This window comes from Pelobates fuscus, chromosome 4 (genome assembly GCF_036172605.1).
Source record: "Pelobates fuscus isolate aPelFus1 chromosome 4, aPelFus1.pri, whole genome shotgun sequence".
Classification (NCBI taxonomy): domain Eukaryota; kingdom Metazoa; phylum Chordata; class Amphibia; order Anura; family Pelobatidae; genus Pelobates; species Pelobates fuscus.
This window is the reverse complement of record NC_086320.1, coordinates 73,822,027-73,842,016: the sequence shown is the minus strand read 5'-3', so window position 1 is coordinate 73,842,016 and position 19,990 is coordinate 73,822,027. Positions and strand designations below refer to the sequence as shown.

The following is a 19,990-nucleotide window of genomic DNA, read 5'->3' as shown; positions in this document are numbered from 1 at the left end:
AAATGTCTTCTCAATGTTACACATATGAAGTTGCACCATTTCATATCTTGGTTTATGTGTGCGTACACCTAACCTATGTTCCTTACTTTATTTTTGTGTAGTTGAAGCCTCCCAGTATCAAGAAAACTAATTCTCCTGCGTCTGTATCTAATGCAACTAGTCGATTGCCGCAGCCACCAAATTTTGGTAAATCTGCTTCAGGTATGGATTACTTGTTTCCTGGGTAATTTAAATAACATTTTTTAAAAATCACTACACATTGTTTCATTGGAGGTATATCTAAAAACAGCTCTTCCCCCAATTATAAAAGTGCAGATTTTTATTGAAATTAGCACGTTTATAAACTCTCACAAATGTGACAGGCTCTGGCCACAAAAAGCACTTCAACAAGCTAAGTGTTTTCCGTATGTGGAGTGGTGCTTTAATGTTGGTTAATTAGTTTGGTTGACGCCTGAAATCAGGTGCAATGGGTCCAGGAGCCAATTCACTGGGAAGGGCTTAGAGTATATCCAAATGATCTAGGAGAAACTGTAGCATTTACATATATGGGGTGTATGTCTTTAAATGTGTGTGTTGCAATAGGCATACCAGACCAATTTGATTCTTTAATGTTAGTTGTCTATAGTAATGCAGTTAGTAATCCATGCGTGTGTTAGTAGGCTTTTATTAAAACCATTCGTGCCTTCTCTTCTAGCTTGGATATGCATTTTCTTTTTCTGGTTGTTGGAGTTGGAAGTTGAGTTAAAATATAAGATGTAATATATTTTTAATTAATTTAATTCCTTAATTTGCAGTCAGTGTTAAAGAGAAGTTTTACTGTAATATATAAAAGCACATTTTGCATTCACATGGTGATGAACAAAGCACACACAAAAAAGCAAAATACTAAAATTTAAGTATGTGTCCCACTGCAAAGGCTAGTTAAGGAAGGGTGAACAAAACTGTTTCAGTTGGTATCAGTAATAAAGATGGATCTTGGGCGTTTATAGATACAGTTTAAAAGATATAGTTTCAGAAATATAGCGGAGAAATATAGTTCTCTAACGTCAATTAAATTTAAAGTCCACCTTAACCCTACTTCATTCAGGCTCATAGATGCTCTGTTAAACACCCATCACCTGTTGTAGCCCCAAGCTAGGTACCTGAAATGAATCACCATTTAACTGTTTCAATAAGCATGTGCTGTTGGATTAATCTTTAATTCACACACCTGGATAACACATATAACTCCATCACATGTTTCCATTTAGTTACAATAATGAATTATGCATGCAATGGCAGTTTAATTAGGTGTTTTCAAGGTGTGCTTGAAGTACACTCTAGGCCTAGGGAGTAAAATATTAGAAAACAGTATATACCAGTAGATAAAAAACAAACAAACATGTGATCTAAATCCACAGAGAGCAGCTATTTTTCCCTGTTTATAGTGCTGCATTCTTTAAAAGGAAGCTGCTCAATTTATTTATGCGTCTTAAACTTATTATATAACCTGATCATTACTCCATCATTATTCTGCGTGGGTGTGATTTTAGTCAACTGCGAATTTTGTGAGAACAACAAACTCGTACGTGCTAATTGTATTTGTTTGTTTGTGTTATTTATTTGGAGAAAAAGTGATACAAGGAAAAAATAAATATGGAGGCATCACAAAAACTGTTAAAGCACATTAACAATGTATAAGGGAATCACATTAGTAATACAATTTACAGGTAAGCTGTAAATTCATTAGCTTTTCTCTTTTTTTTTTTTTCTTCTTTTTTTTTTTTTAAATGAATTTATTTTTTATAACACTTTCAGTCCATCAACAGAAACACTAGCATAGTAAAATAAATATTTTTGCGAAATATTAGAAGGGCAGGAAATCTATGGTAGAAAGGTAGTTGGGTCTTGGAGGAGGGAATTAAAGTAAAACACAGTGAAGCAAGCAGGAAAAGTATGTAGATAAAAAAAAAAAGTATGGACAGAGCCTTTGGGAAAAGTTGGGAGGGAAGAAGACAAGAAATCAAAGATTAGAAGGGTTTGGCAACTGGGCTTGGGCCTGTGCAATATTATATAAAACAGGTTTCGGACACTTCTCTATGACAGTCGTAAGCTCTCTGCATACGCCCAGCGGTGCAGGGATTAACTTGTTGGCTGTGCGATGACACTTTTAGCCAATGAGCTGGTCTTGCACAGCACGCTTTAATTGTTATGGTAATTGTTTCTTTAAGCCATATCTTCTTCTTGGATTTGATAAAACAGAGTGTAATGGCTACTTTTGATTGTTTATCCCCTAAACTGGGAATTGAAGGACTGTTCATACTGACATTTGTAAATTTTAGACCAAAATAGCCAAGTAAAAAATAAAAAATACTCTAAATCAGTATGTCTTTGGTCTGCCTATTTTGGCCTAAAGTTTGTGGCTCTTTGTGAATTCCTTACAATTCACAATTTAGCGAATAAACCCACGTGACTAAATGATATGCCTTCTTAGTGAATAATGTGCCTTCAGTAAAAGACTCTGAACCAGTCAGCCAAGAGAGACAGTGCCTGATGAGACTCTTGGCGTTTTAGAGTACGCATTACATTTTAGACACATGCCGCTTTCTTTTTTGTGTGTGCATTCTGAAATTACCTTTTTACTTCAGTTAAATACACTTACATTATTTTAAAGTTTAAACAACTGTGTAGATTGCATCCATTCAGTTCTGTTGCCCCATTGAAATAAAAATAAATACATTACACTTTCTTCAAACTGAATAGTAATCAGATGTACTTCTGTTTATATAGATGATGTGGCATGTGTTGAAAATGAATGTGCTTTGCTATTTTTTTCTTTCTATATTTCTGCATATTGTATTGTATTTTGCCTTTAAAGAGTTACTCCAATCAGCATGACCACTTAGGTCATTTGAAGTGGCCATGGTGATAGGTGTATGTATGTGCAGTGTTTCAGCTTGAAACATTGCACATGCTGAGTAATCTGTAGGTGTGTGCCGGGACCTAGTTACATCCCGGCTCTTGTTACTTGGGTAGCTACCACTACCTAATGTCAATTCTGTACATATTTTAAGTCTGCAGTTCAGTGGAGACTTAAAATAGGCACAGTGTGCTGCAAAGAGACATGATAATCTTCTCCCTTGCAGGCAGAGCACCTAAAAGGTGAAGATTTATTTTCCTTCCCACCCACCCATCAACTGTGTGCCTCCTACCACTCATCCACTGTGTGCTCCCTCTATTGTTGTTGTGTTTTGTTTTTTTATGTTTTTTAACCATCCTCCCTACCTCAATCTTTGTGCTCATGTGCTATGAGCCGTCGATACTGTCCAATCTCACGCTTCCCTATCAGACCCTGTGCTCACTGTGCCTATAGGGGCATCCTCTACACCTCACTGATGAGGCCCAAAGAAGGCCAAAACTATCATCTGGGGTTGCTGTATCTCTTGTGCAGAGAGAACGAGCCAGTTCTGGACTACCCCTATGGATGGGATTAGTCTCATATGCCTCGGAAAAAGGTTTTCTTTGTAATGGCACAAGTGTGCAAAAACAGTTTTGCAACCTGAGTGGGTAATTATCGTAGGTCAAGCTACTGAGTTTTTCTAAGCTTTTGTCCGTTCTCATATTATTTGTTAGATAAGGGTGGAGGGGGACTTAAGAAAGTATAATTAAACAATAGAAAAAAAAAGAGTGAAAAAAGGGTTGGATTGACCCTTTAACCCCATCCCGACTTTGGACGTATCGGGTACGTCTGACAAATAACGGTCCTTAAGGACCACAGACGTAACTGATACGTCTGCGGCTAAGTAGAGCGCTGGAAGTGATCATGATCACTTCCAGCTGCTCTAACTGTATTGCAGCAATGCCTCGATGGTATCTTTAGTAGGACCATTTAATGGCGAGAAAAACAGTATATAATATGTGTGGGTACAGTAAATGAGTAAGAGGAAAATTACAGCTAAACACAAACACTGCAGAAATGTTAAAACAGCCCTGGTCCCAAATGTTAAGAAAATTGAAAAGCACTCTGGTCACTAAAAGGTTACAAGCTTCCATTCTGAATATCTGTTTGTTATAAAGTGGCATTTATATGAGCTAATTTTCCTTCTATGCCATTAAATTTGCTGTACATTATATTGTTTTTAGGTATGTAATGTGTATATATATAAAAAAACAAAAACAAAACACATGCTTCCAGATGGAGTGAACTGCAAAGGTTGAATGGAGCAGATTTATTCATTAGGAATTGTCAGGAATTTTAAGTGCATTTAAAGGTTCTGGACAAAATAGCCAAATTGGAAAGTGTCTTCAAGCTATCTATGCTTTGAGCTTAGACATTTTGTCCTGAAATTTGAAATTCACTTTGAATTCTTACATTGATGAAAAACACTGAGCAATAATATCTTTGGGAAAACACCCATAGAACAGGGAAATATGTAAATCTATATATTCAATTTTCTTTTTTTTGTATAGGGATTCCTTCTGGAAAGTCATCCGCAGGGACTGGAACAGCAACTCCAAATAAATATCAGTCTTTCTCTCCTGCACATAAAAATGCAAGCCCCCAGGCTGGGTAAGTCCTGCTAACAATAAAATATGCCTAAAATCTACTATACAGATTACATACACTATTGATATTTATCAGGAACACAGGAAATATTGCTATAGATGTTAATATTGCATTTGCTGTGAATTAATGCTCATGAAAGCTTTAATATACTACAGGAGATCCTGTTACTGTTTTACAGTTGCCAGCCATGTGCCTGCATGTCAACCTATGAAGAACAACTATTACAATTTATTTGTATAGATATATTCTGTAAATGCATTAAACTGACAACCAGCTTAAAAGAACTCTCAAAGCACCATAGCTACTACAGCCGACTGTAGTGGTTATGGTGCCAGAAGTGCCCAGGTGCAATCTCTGCTGGGTACCTACAGCTGCATTCTCTGTATCAGAATCCTGATAGCTCTATAGGGCAATGCAGAACCATGCTCATTTGTTAAGGGGATCAGCTGAGCCCATTTAGACAATTGGCTTGATCCTGCATTGGCTATGCTTTATTGAAAACAGACAATCTTTCTTTTCCTGCAAAAGACTGGCTGCAGTGTAGATAACTGGGTGACCCAAGTAAATTGTCAAACTACACTTAAATGGTTTAACTACCTACCTTGAGATGGCACTCCTGGCAACATAACCACAACAACCTGCTGTGATTTTGAAGCTTGGAGAGTTACTATAAAAAAAATCCAAGTCAGATTCGCAAAGTTGTGGATATTTTTTTTAACTATCTCACGATTTAGTAAACAGCTACTTAAGAATAACTGCAAATAAAAGATTGTTTAATTTGCTGGAGGATCTGTATCTGAGTATGCAGATTAAGCATAGTTTTATTTGCCAAAGACCATCTAAGACTTTGTTCCTTACATTTTAGCAAATGTAATTGTGTTTTAAATGATTAATTATGTTGATACCGGAGAAACTGACGGAAGCAAAGCACAGAGAGATGGACACAGGTTTCTTCAGGAAGGAAGAGATTCTTTATTGGATCACCGATCGGGACTCAGAGGGACTAACGTCACCAAAATACAGCAAGTTCTGAGCCCCGGACAATAGTGCAGGCTCCTTATATAGGCACATAACTCCTCCCATATTAAGCTCCACCCGCACATTCTCTTGACCAATCAATACAAATAAGAATTAACTTCCTGCTTGACCGCATGGCCTGTCCAGCACAATGGAGGAGGGGAATACTATATCCTGTATTCTTGCACATGCTCCGTACACTACTGATCGTATCTTGCCTCGTGCAACCAACTGATCGATACGTCAGCATATGCACGTACACATGCCACGTGGTAATCTCGGCCTACTAAATTTATTTTTACCGAGATTCCACCACATTCCCCCCTTTGATGCCTCTTGATATTTCACAATTACTTGAGGCATCACTTAACCTTAGTTTGCATACACCGCAAGTTACCTTGAACCAGACCAGACTTAACTTATGATGTGAATCTTCAACACTCATCTTCCTGCATTGGTTCTCCCTGATCTAGAGCCTTATATTTATAAATTGCCATTATCTGTGCAGCAGCCTTCCTCTCTGCTATATTTTCTATCAGGCTTTGCACAGGAGTAGACACAACATTAAAATCAGTAGGACTCCACCTACCACTGCCTTAAGCCCTCCAAACCACTCATACCAGCTACCAAACCAACTGCTTGGATTATACCCTTTCCATACCTGAGTAGGCACATGCGCTAGTTTAACCATATGGCTAGTAAGCTCAGCTATTGTTTGCCCTTCGTCATCTATTTGAAGACAGCAATTGCTCAGGTTAAACTTCCCACATACACCTCCCTCTACTGCCAAAAGGTAATCCAAGGCTAATCTATTTTGGTAGACTGCTGTCCTCATCCTGGTATTATGCTTCGCTAGAAGATTGAGCGCTTGTGATGTCTCGTTAGTAATAATCTCAACCACCGCCTGTAATCGTATAATACGGTTGAGCATATAAATAGGGGTTCTATAACCAAAGGTACCATCTTCTGCCCACGTGGCTGGCCCATAATAATCTATAATACGCTGGGGAGGCCATTCATTATCTTCCCAGGCGCCTATCTCTATGGGTCCCCTTTTCTTCCTATGATTCACATCATACACTTTAACACCTAAAGTCTCACCTGTTTCAATAGGTAACAAGAAGAAGGATGGTTTGAGCATACCCAACACACATGCCCCTTCCCAGTCCTGTGGCAACTCCGAATAGGCTTTCTTACCACAGATCCAGTACAAATTTGCTGGGGCTCTCCAGGTAGATGTGATAGATAGGTCAAACCACACATCCTTTAAATTGGCGTATCTAGCAAACGGGTTAGATGGTTCTGAGACATTTGAAGCCGACCACCAAGTTGTATTCTTTGTATCATCATCATAAGCTTTTTGCCCTAGACAAGTTAATTCTCCTACAGAAGTATTATACATCATTCCTTTCCTTGCTATGCAGACATAACCTATGATGGAGGTCTTTAATCTCCACTCAGATTTACCTCTAACACTCATATGATAATCGGCTTGTGTAGATATTAATTGGTCAACTGCCTCAGAACCGGACATTACCTCCTTTGCTTCCCAAGGCCATTGGTCTCCCATGTTAGTACCTCCACACACATAGCAGTTGGTAACATTAAGACTACCGGCAATACTTTCGGCTAAATCAATGAACAGGTTTTTAGCATTATGGGGGATCTTATTATCTATGCTCATCTCTTCATAAAAGGAATGGTATACTTGATGAGTTTGGGAGGATACCGTATCAGTCTCTATCCCTATAAACAATACTGTCCCAGGATCTAAACCCGTCCCATATATTTGAAACCCAAATAAATTACCATATTTGTCTAAGAACTTGTCGGGGTTATTTATAAGTATATGGACTGGATTGCATTCCATAGACTTACAATATGGGCTGGTTGGCAACTTAGTCACTATCATGTCCTTGTCTACTGTCTGTCCCCAAGTTGCCCACCCCACACAAGACCAATATGGGCAAAAGTTATAGTCTCTATTTGGGCATCTAGGACTCACATATTTATTTTTACTACTGGGACAAATATATTTATCGTTAGACCCATACGTCCTCTCCCATCTAAGATCCCCACATACATTCCACGGCTTTCTACCACTTGATATCGCCTTACATGCATCAAATAGCAGAACACCCGAAGAATATACGGATTCTAATACTGTCTTGTTAATTAGGGTCCCCTGAGGATCTCCATTCCTGAGAGTCAACCAAATTGTACGAGGTTGATACTCCGGACTGAAGCACTTAGGTTCTCCTACTCCTAAATGTCACACACTATATTCTATATTTAGGTATCTACATCTTGATACATCTCCTTTACACTCGTATTGTGAATGCCAAATTAGGGTTTGGGAAATATGGTTACCTGTTCTTGTAGTCTTAATGCATACCTCACAGCTAGGAGTGTCGGTACCTCTACCTTCCTGAATATAAAAATACACATGAATAAACATTATCAAGAACACATCTTTCGTCGTCATCCTCAGTCTTCGTCCGTGCGAAGGCACCTCAGCTTCCAGGATGTAAGGGCTGCAGGGAATGGAGTTCTGCTAGTCTTCACAGGAGTCCCTTCGAGACTTTCCTGGCTTATACACTATACGTCGGTGGGCGGACAGGCTTTATTATGGCCCTCTCACTCACGCACCAAATCTCTGAAACAATAAAATTTTGTAATCCACAAAGTTCCTCGTCACTCCGACTGAGTCGTGCGCTTTAACCGGATCTTGCAGGGATTCTCTGGATCTGCTGTAACTTGGCAAGAATCGACTGCTGCTGGTTTAACCCTGGAGTGATGTATCCACGGAGTCACTTCGGCTACTTTTATCGCTGTAGGGGTAGACAAAAGAACAACATAAGGACCTCTCCACTTGGACCCTAACGGTACATTATTCCACTCTTTAATCCACACTTGGTCTCCTGGATGGTAACTATGAACTGGGGGATAAATATTCACAGGTAATCTATCTTGTACCCATTTCTGTACCTCCTCCATAGTCTTACCCAACTCTACAACCTGCTGCCGGGTAATTCCTTCTCCCAACTGACTCAAATCCCCCCTTAAGTTACCAAGTACGGGAGGTGGTCGCCCATCCTTCTGGTAGGGGTACTGCGGATTCGCAATAGAGCTATGTGTAAGAGAACGTTCCACTTAAGTTGGGTTTCCTGACACATTTTAGCCAACTGATTCTTAATAGTTCTATTCATTCTCTCTACCTTACCAGAACTCTGGGGTCTATATGCCGTATGAAGCCTCCACTTTATACCAAGCATATGAGTCAGTTGTTGTAGGCACTGATGAACAAAAGCTGGACCATTGTCCGATCCTATAGAGCAGGGTAGTCCATATCGGGGTATTATTTCTCGTAGCAGGAATCTCACAACTTCTCCTGCTTTCTCTGTACGAGTAGGACATGCTTCTACCCAGCCTGAATAGGTGCACACAATTACCAGCAGGTAACTATGTCCACCCGATTTAGGCATCACTGTATAGTCAATTTGTAAATCGGACATGGGGAGTCCCCCCATAAACTGGACTCCTGGTGGCTTTACTGGTCCTTGCCTTGCATTATTTTTAGCACACGTTACACATCTTCGTACAATGGCCTGAGTCAAGTTGGACAATCTTGGTATGTAGAAATGTTTTCTGAGAGATTCTTCTGTGCTGTCTCTCCCAGAATGTGTCCCGTTGTGATAGTTTTGGACAATTTCTACCGCTAGTGATGCTGGAATGACTATTCTTCCATCTTCTAACTGATACCATTTGTTCTCCAAATACTTTCCAGGTTCAGTCTTTAACCACTCCTCTTCTTGAGCTGTATAAACTGGAGTCCATTGAGACAGTGGGGTTGGTATAAGAGCAGCTATATGCCCCACATATTCCTGTCTTCCCAATTCAGCGGCACGCTTAGCTGCACTATCTGCCATCCGATTTCCTTTGGTTACATCACCATCTCCTCTCAGATGCGCTCGACAATGTATGATACCGACTTCTTTCGGCTCCCACACTGCTTCCAATAGTTGTAGGATTTCAGCTGCGTACTTGATTTCTTTGCCTTCTGAATTCAATAGTCCTCTTTCTTTATACAAAGCTCCGTGGGCATGAGTGGTTAAAAACGCATATTTGGAGTCCGTGTAGATGTTCACTCTTAAACCTTCGGCCAATTGTAACGCTTGTGTCAGTGCCATCAATTATGCCTTTTGTGCTGATGTTCCTTTCGCCAGTGGCCGAGCTTCTATCACCTTGTCTATTGTTGTTACTGCATATCCTGCATAGCGGATCCCTTCTTTCACATAACTACTGCCGTCGGTGTAATATTGAACATCGGGGTTCTGGATGGGAAAATCACAAAGATCTGGTCTACTTGAAAATACTTCATCCATTACTTCCAAACAATCATGTTGACTTTCAGTAGGTTGTGGCAAAAGGGTAGCTGGATTTAAGGTGTTTACAGTCTCTAAATGCACTCTTGGGTTTTCACACAACATTGCTTGATACTTGGTCATACGGCTATTACTAAACCAATGATTTCCTTTGTAATCCAACAACGTCTGTACTGCATGTGGGACTCGTACATAAAGTTCTTGACCCAGAGTGAGTTTATCGGCTTCAGCTACTAGCAGGGCGGCTGCAGCTACGGCTCTTAGACAAGGTGGAAGTCCGCTGGCCACTGCATCCAGTTGCTTAGACATGTAGGCAACAGGTCTTTGCCATGATCCCAAGTACTGTGTCAATACTCCCACAGCCATTCTTCTTTGCTCATGTACATACAGGTAGAATGGTCGTGTGTGATCAGGTAGACCTAATGCTGGGGCACTCATCAAAGCCTTCTTCACATCTTCAAATGCCGTTTGCTGTTCTTGAGTCCATAAGAAGGGGTCGTGCTCTGTACCTTTGATAGCTGCATACAGAGGTTTTGCCAGTATCGCGTAGCTGGGAATCCATATCCTACAGAAGCCTGCTGCCCCCAAGAATTCTCGCACTTGTCTTCTATTCTTGGGTATCGGTATTTGGCACACAGCTTCTTTTCTCTCTGGCCCCATAATTCTTTGACCTTCAGAGATATGGAATCCCAGATATTTGACAGTTGGCAAACACAACTGAGCCTTCTTTCTAGACACCTTGTATCCTGCCTTCCAGAGAATGTGTAGTAGATCGTGCGTTGCTTGCTGACATATTTCCTTTGTAACTGCTGCTATCAACAAGTCATCTACATACTGTAACAATACACACTCTCCTGGGATGGACTCGAAATCCAGTAGATCTTGACTTAGAGCTGAACCAAATAGGGTAGGTGAATTTTTAAACCCTTGGGGCAGTCTTGTCCAGGTCATTTGGCGTTTTGAGCCCGTTACAGCGTTCTCCCATTGGAAAGCGAAAATACATTGACTTTCTGCGGCAATTCGGAGGCAAAAGAAGGCATCTTTGAGGTCTAAGACTGTAAAGTAAGTAGCCCCGCCCGGAATTAAAGCAAGCAGGTTATATGGATTGGGTACAACTGGATGTATACTAACAACCGCATCATTGACTGCTCTCAAGTCCTGCACAGGTCGATACTCATCTGTACCGGGCTTTTGAACAGGCAGCAATGGGGTGTTCCAGGGGGAAGTACAGAATTTTAGGATACCATACCGTATGAACTTATCCAGATAAGATTGGATGTTCTTCTTAGCCTTCTGCGGGATGTGATATTGTCTTAGGCTCACTGGATAAACCCCAAGTTTTAGTTCAATTTTAATAGGTGGAATATTGCGGGCCAGTCCTGGTGGGTTGTTCTCTGCCCAAACTCCTGGTATGTTGAATAAGGATTCATCACTCCTAGGGTTTTGGCTAGTCAACGCTGTATAAAGTCGCCACTCTTCTTCCTTTGGTACGGATAATGTCATAATACCTGAAGGTCCATTAAACTTTAAGGATGTTGTTCCATTTGGTAGGAACGTAATCTGCGCTTGTAACTTAGATAGCATATCACGTCCCAGCAATTGGACTGGACATTCAGGCATATAAAGGAATTGATGTTTTACTACGTGGCCTCCCAATGTACAGAGTCGACTTTTAAGAACCGTTTTTTCAGCACTTCTTCCAGTAGCTCCTATTACAGTAATAGTTCTTCCAGATGGAGGAGCAACTAGATTAGTCACCACTGAATGTTCAGCACCAGTGTCGATCATGAACGCACTCCTTTTTCCCCCTATTGATACATCGACCATAGGCTCCGCTCGACCAAGGGGGATGGAGCCCGGTCGGTATCAATAGTCCTCCATGACCGTGTCAGCCAATCCTACAAAGTCCCTACCTTCTCTATCGCGGGACCTTTGCGCTGCTGGAAAATACCTATCTTCCCTAACACTTCCTCTGTTCCCATTGCTCCCTCTATTACCATTACTTCCTCCGGGGCCTCCTCTACCTCTCGCTCTGCCTCTAAAGTTTGCGTAACCTGCCCTGGGTTGGTCTCTCTCGTACTGCTCTCTTTGTGGACACTCGTTCCTCCAATGCCCTTCTTCCTTGCAATACGCGCACTGATTCCTGCTCAAAGGCTCCCTATTCCATCTACTATCGCCTCTATCTGGGCCCCGTCTATCTACGCCTGCGATCGCTACCGCTAGCATATCAGCCTTTTTACGCATCTTGCGCTCTTCCTCTTTCTTACTTTCTGTTTCCCTATTCATATACACTTTATTCGCTACCTCCATTAGTTGGGTGATAGACATACCTGCAAACCCTTCTAACTTCTGTAGCTTGCGCTTAATATCTCCGTAAGCTTGGCTGACAAAGGCGGAGTTCACCATTCGGGAATTATCTGCGTCTTCCGGATTAAAGGGGGTATACAAACGGTATGCCTCCAATAATCGGTCATAAAAGACACTGGGCGCTTCATCACTTTTCTGAATCACCTCAACTGTCTTCGACATGTTAATAGCTTTCTTTCCTCCAGCTTTCATGCCAGCAATTATAGCGTCTCTATAGGCTCTGAGTTGAACCATATCAGCACCATTTACATTCCAGTCGGGATCGGTGTTAGGATAATGTGTTGCGGCCCATGCTGCTGGATTGGCTTGATTCAAAGCACGGGCTTTATCCTCTAGCGCTTTAATGGCCGCTTGGTTAATCCTTGTCCTTTCCTCATTGTTAAACAAAGTCATTAATAACTGCTGGCAATCAGCCCATGTCGGGTTATGTGTCTGAACTATCGAGGTGAACAGATCGGTCATAGCTTGTGGTTTCTCAGTATACGAGGAATTGTGGGTCTTCCAATTCAAGAGATCGGTTGTCGTGAACGGGACATATACGAAGACTGGGTCAGCATGTGCCATTTGACCTGCGGTATCAATATAGGCTGACCCGGGATTCAGACGAAGAGGCATCTGATAATGTTTTTATTGTTGGGTACCGGTCAGTTGTCTGGTTAGTATAGGGCTACGTGGAGGGGCGTCAGTTAGAGGTTCCGGTCGGGGGGTAATAAAGCATGAGGATGTGGGAGCTTGGTTTTGGGAAAAAGTAGTAAATAAAACACTTCGAGCCGAGCTAGAAGAAGCTTGACCGGAAGTCTGAAGTGGCGCCAAATCAGGATATTCAGATCTAATGGGGGTTGGCTCTGGTTCCGGAAGGGGAGATTTAGTACGAGAGGGGGTGGATTCTGTACTGGAGGAGGAAGCGGAAGTGGATGGGGGCAATGGGGGAAGGGCTGCAGGACTTCCTGCATTTGCGTCACTTCCTCTTAAAGGAAAGTAAGGGGGCGGCAAAGGGATCTCGGACTCAGGGGGCGTGTCCAAAATGGGCCTAACACCAGTCCTAGTGGACAAACAAGTCCTAGCCACCATGAGGCGACATTGCTCCTCGTGGCATGTCTGAATCCATTTTGGCCTGTCTCCAACAATCAATATAAGGAAACTGGCCGTAAAGTTCAGGCCTACCCGATACAGCCACGTGTAAGCGCTGTACCAGAGTTGGATCCAAACTGCCACGTGGCGGCCATGCCGCAACCAAAGTAGGCCACTCCCTAGTACACAAAGTGACCAAACGTACAGGAGACATTTTAACCCCAAAATCACATGTTTTGAATCCCTTTTTAAAACTCTTCACCATACAACCTAAGGGATCCGGAATCGTTGACTGCGACGCGCCCATACTTATCAATGGAACGTCGTTGACAACGAATACTATGCACGCGTACTATTCAACAGTCACACCCGTTTCCTCTGGCAACAGCACCACGTGGTACGGTTACCAAGTGAAACGTACACAATAACACAATAAACACTCAGGGAATTCCCGTACACACACAGCTGTTACACCAGTCACTAGATAATCAATATTATGCCCTTTGGCGAAACTATACAGTCACCCACGCTATAATTCTCTATATATGAATTACCCGTCTATAACACCCCAGTAACATCGTCTTTTACAAATAGCGGTTACAGTACGGTTAGTATAGGTCAAAGCACAATTTAAGGTCACAATACAATTATTAGTGGTTATGGTGTTAAACATGCAATAGACGACAATGATTAGTACTTATATACAGTGTCAGTAAATATACAGGGTTATGGTACCGTGCACTATGATACAGCAACACACTATTAACACTCTCGCTAGACGGCTGAGTTCGCGCTATCTAACAAGATATACACTTTACTAACAATCTTTAACACATTTACAATTCCCAACTAAACTATTGGCCAGTACCTTGAATGGACTACCTAAAACTATGTACACCCGTTTTGGTTAGCCACACTGCCCAAGCACCACATATAGCGAGCTAGAGGACCGAATTTACACAGGCGCCTCTTAGTCGATTACTATCAAAAATCTAGTGGGTTCCAAATTTACACGCCTTCCCACTTAGCCAAGATAGGTTGAGAGCTAGCGAACCGAATTTACACAGGCGCCGCTTAGTCTCCCGGTCCCTCCGACCTAGCGAACGTAATATACACCCTAGAACGCTAGTCTAGACAAGACACTGGTGTCCGGCTAGGGCTATTTACACAGGACCCCGCCTGACTAACCAAATCAAACGGTCTGACTAAAGAGCGTTCGATTGAGCGGTGCGCCTTCGCTCCTTCCCTCCGACAGAGGGGGCAGATTCCATACACAAATAACCCCTTATGGGCCTACCGCACAATCGGTATACCCCTAGTGGGTCTGCGTCTAAAACAGCAGTTGTCTTACCTCCTCGTTCCTGAACCTGAGTTCACACTCATCGACGGGGACACCCCAGCACTTCTTACGTAGAGGCCGATGATCTCCTGGACAACAGACCAGTGGCGCCGAGACGAAGGGAGGTCCACGCAGAAGTTAAGGGGTGCAGCCGTAGAGAACGTGGGCAAAGATAGACCGTCTCACGCCTCTGCCTCTCAGCTACCGTTGAACGATGAGCTTCCCGGCCAATGCACCAAATGATACCAGAGAAACTGACGGAAGCAAAGCACAGAGAGATGGACACAGGTTTCTTCAGGAAGGAAGAGATTCTTTATTGGATCACCGATCGGGACTCAGAGGGACTAACGTCACCAAAATACAGCAAGTTCTGAGCCCCGGACAATAGTGCAGGCTCCTTATATAGGCACATAACTCCTCCCATATTAAGCTCCACCCGCACATTCTCTTGACCAATCAATACAAATAAGAATTAACTTCCTGCTTGACCGCATGGCCTGTCCAGCACAATGGAGGAGGGGAATACTATATCCTGTATTCTTGCACATGCTCCGTACACTACTGATCGTATCTTGCCTCGTGCAACCAACTGATCGATACGTCAGCATATGCACGTACACATGCCACGTGGTAATCTCGGCCTACTAAATTTATTTTTACCGAGATTCCACCACAATGTGTTAATTAATTTAGTCATTTGTATAAGTGATGACTAACTTCTTATCACCCGTTTTTATGTATCATTTTATCATATGGTGAATTGAAAAAAAATCAGTACGTAACTCAATTCACAAAAATACTTCACTTTGTTAAATGAATAATAAACAGAAAGGAAAAGGTGCGAATTAGTGTTCAAAAATGATGTGCAGAACTAATAAATTGCTTGTGCCAATTAGAGCAAAACCCGTTTATAAAGCATGGAATTAGTCTTTTTTGCAACTATGCACAATGGTGGAGATCCTACTGACATACGTTTGTCTATAAACCGTAACGTATAGAATTACTCAGAAGTTTTCTTGGCAAAGCCATCTGATAACCCCCCCTCCCCCTCCCCCTTTACTGCGTTTAAAGATCAGTGATCCCCTATAATTTTTCTGGTACTTCCTGGTGCTTTTGACAGCACAGATCTTAACATACTATTCCTTTCATGATGTGGCTCTTGCTTTGCTCATGTCTAAATTTAGACTAAAATAACAGACGTATAGCACTCTATATGGAAAAAGACTGGCCAGGAGATCTGTCTAATGTATTTCACAAGCCTGACTTTTTAGTTACATTTTGAATGGGAAATCTCATACTTTATGGTAATATTGCATGGCATTCCTATTGCATTATACAACGATCAGCCACAACATTAAAACCATCTGCCTAATTTTGTGTAAGACCCCTTGTGCTGCCTTGATACATCAAGGCATGGACTCCCCAAGACCACTGAATGTGTCCTGTGGTATCTGGCATCAAGACATTAGCTACAGATCCTTTAAGTCCTGCAACTTGCGAAGTGGGGCCTCCATGGATCAGATTTTTTGTTCAAGCACATTCAACAGATGTTCAATTAGATTAAGGTTTGTGGAATTTGGAGGCCAAGGCAACACCTTGACTCTTTCATGATCCTCAGACCATTCCTGAACAATTTTTGCAGTGTGGAAGGTTGCATTATTCTGCTGAAAGAGGCCACTGCCATCAGGGATGACTATGGCTATGAAGGATACGTGGTCGCAACAATCTCTAGGTAGGTGGTACATGTCAAAGTAACATCCATATCAATGCCAAAACCCAAGGTCTCTGAGTTCTTCAGCAATTTGAGCTACAGTAGCTCTTCTTCTGTGTAATTGGACCAGATGGGCTAGCCCTCGCTCCTCACATGCATTAGTAAGTCTTGGGCGCCTATAACTATGACGCCAATTTAAAGGTTCTCCTACTTTGCACCACTTTTGGTAGGTACTAACCACGGCATGCTGGGAACACCTCACATGACTTGCACTTTTGGAGATGTTCTAACCCAGTCATCTAGCCATCATTATTTGACCCTTGTCAAAGTCACTTTTTTCGCTTGCCCTATTTTTCCTGCTATCAATGCATGATGTTCAAGAACTAGCTTTTCACTTGCTGCCTAATATATCCCACCCCTTTATATGTGCTATTGTAATGATACAATCAATGGTATTCATTTCATCTGTCACTTGATTTAATGTTGTGGCTGATCAGTGTATTCCTGGGATATTGCACAGGAGACTGCATTATCTGGGGCAAACCAGGCAGGCAGCCTTTGATAGATGTGGAGATGTTTAATAGTCACTGTTGGGTGATAGTGCTCAAGTCATTATTGGTTGCAGTGGATTCTTGGGAAACAGTCTGTGTCTTAGACGTGCACATAGGTCTGTGAATGCTTCTTCATACTGTTCAGGTCATACTGACATTGCATGGAAACATGCCATACCTTACATTTCCAGCATGCCAAACTCATATATTGCATATGCCACATGACTAGGATAATCCAAACTCAGATCTGTCCGTATATTTGTACCTGCCTCCTTAAAGTGGAAATAATGCACGTTACTGTGATTATTAGAGTACATAAACATGGTCTTCAATATGAATGTAATAAGCGTCTCTGTAGAAAAAATAACTTTGACAATATTCCACAGGGACCAGTTTGTATGGTGATTTTCATTGATTGTGAATGTATGTCTTTAATATGAAACTGCATGCTGAGAGCAGTTAATATCTGCCTGCACTGAATTTCACTGCATACTAATCCCTTCATTGTGGAAATAGGATGGGGATTTACATAAATATAAATAAATAAATCTTCGCACTAAGCCCAGATATTATATAGAAACATAGAAACATAGAATGTGACGGCAGATAAGAACCATTCGGCCCATCTAGTCTGCCCAGTTTTCTAAATACTTTCATTAGTCCCTGGCATTATCTTATAGTTAGGATAGCCTTATGCCTATCCCACGTGTTAACCTCTACCACTTCAGCTGGAAGGCTATTCCATGCATCCACTACCCTCTCAGTAAAGTAATACTTCCTGATATTATTTTTAAACCTTTGTCCTTCTAATTTTAGACTATGTCCTCTGGTTGTGGTAGTTTTTCTTCTTTTAAATATAGTCTCCTCCTTTACTGTAAAAGGGTGACGGTGAAGCGCTAATATATACAATTTGTGATGTACAGTGCGGAATATATAGCAATACCTCTACCTTGGAATATTTTATACAGGTGTCCTAATTGAGGTATGCTGTACCTTAAAAACAAAAGGCAAAATAACCACACATAGTGTATACCATAAATATAAGTACGTGGTGTATAAAAGAAGGGGAAATATGCCCACTCACACTTTCAGGAGCTAACGATTATAGCTCACTGTGATCGCCTGTAGGGTCTGTAAAGGCGACCCTATCCCTTCTTGGCAGTCGTTCCTTTGTTGCTGGTTTCTCTAGAAGTGGAGAAAATAGAAAGAGAAGGCCTTCTGTACTGTCTGCAGAACAGCAAAGAAAGCTCTTTCTTTGCTGTTCTGCAGACAGTACAGAAGGCCTTCTCTTTCTATTTTCTCCACTTCTAGAGAAACCAGCAACAAAGGAACGACTGCCAAGAAGGGATAGGGTCGCCTTTACAGACCCTACAGGCGATCACAGTGAGCTATAATCGTTAGCTCCTGAAAGTGTGAGTGGGCATATTTCCCCTTCTTTTATACACCACGTACTTATATTTATGGTATACACTATGTGTGGTTATTTTGCCTTTTGTTTTTAAGGTACAGCATACCTCAATTAGGACACCTGTATAAAATATTCCAAGGTAGAGGTATTGCTATATATTCCGCACTGTACATCACAAATTGTATATATTAGCGCTTCACCGTCACCCTTTTATACTTTGCCTTAAGATAAGTTTTTGGTGTTATAGCAGCTATATTTTGCGGTGTTATACAACAATTATCCACCCTTCCTAAAATAGCGCCAGTACACTCCTACTTCTTCATCCTCCTTTACTGTGTTGATTCCCTTTATGTATTTAAATGTTTCTATCATATCCCCCCTGTCTCGTCTTTCCACCAAGCTATACATGTTAAGATCCTTTAACCTTTCCTGGTAAGTTTTATCCTGCAATCCATGAACCAGTTTAGTAGCCCTTCTTTGAACTCTCTCTAAGGTATCAATATCCTTCTGAAGATATGGTCTCCAGTACTGTGTACAGTACTCCAAGTGAGGTCTCACCAGTGTTCTGTACAATGGCATGAGCACTTCCTTCTTTCTACTGCTAATACCTCTCCCTATACAACCAAGCATTCTGCTAGCATTTCCTGCTGCTCTATTACATTGTCTGCCTACCTTTAAGTCCTCAGAAATAATCACCCCTAAATCCCTTTCCTCAGATGTTGAGGTTAGGACTCTATCAAATATTCTGTACTCTACCCTTGGGTTTTTACGTCCAAGATGCATTATCTTGCACTTATCCACATTAAATGTCAGTTGCCACAACTCTGACCATTTTTCTAGTTTACCTAAATCATTTGCCATTTGGCTTATCCCTCCTGGAACATCAACCCTGTTACATATCTTAGTATCATCCGCAAAAAGACACACCTTACCATCAAGACCTTCTGCAATATCACTAATAAAAATATTAAAGAGAATGGGTCCAAGTACAGATCCCTGAGGTACCCCACTGGTGACAAGCCCAAGCTTCGAATATACTCCATTGACTACAACCCTCTGTTGCCTGTCACTCAGCCACTGCCTTACCCATTCAACAATATTGGAATCCAAACTCAAAGATTGCAGTTTATTGATAAGCCTTCTATGTGCAACAGTGTCAAAAGCCTTACTGAAATCTAGGTAAGCAATGTCTACTGCACCACCCTGATCTATAATTTTAGTTACCCAATCAAAAAAATCAGTAAGATTAGTTTGGCATGATCTCCCTGAAGTAAACCCATGTTGTCTCTGATCTTGAAATCCATGTGTTTTTAGATGTTCAACAATCCTATCCTTTAACATGGTTTCCATCACTTTCCCCACTACTGAAGTAAGGCTTACTGGCCTATAGTTGCCCGACTCCTCCCTATTACCTTTCTTGTGAATGGGCACAACATTCGCTAACTTCCAATCTTCTGGGACTACTCCTGTTATCAATGATTGGTTAAATAAATCTGTTAATGGTTTTGCTAGTACACCACTAAGCTCTTTTAATAGCTTTGGGTGTATTCCATCAGGTCCCATTGACTTATTTGTCTTTACTTTTGACAGTTGAA

At 41.5% G+C, this 19,990-nt stretch overlaps 1 protein-coding gene across 1 annotated transcript in view; it reads left to right on the top strand.

Annotated features, from left to right (window-relative positions):
* ZC2HC1A (zinc finger C2HC-type containing 1A) overlaps positions 1 to 19,990 on the top strand; it is a 75,207-nt gene that overhangs the window by 40,073 nt on the left and 15,144 nt on the right. The window contains exons 6-7 of the mRNA XM_063450366.1: positions 102 to 201; positions 4,450 to 4,549. Of these exons, the coding sequence (XP_063306436.1) occupies positions 102 to 201; positions 4,450 to 4,549 (200 nt within the window). The remainder of the gene's footprint in view (positions 1 to 101; positions 202 to 4,449; positions 4,550 to 19,990) is intronic.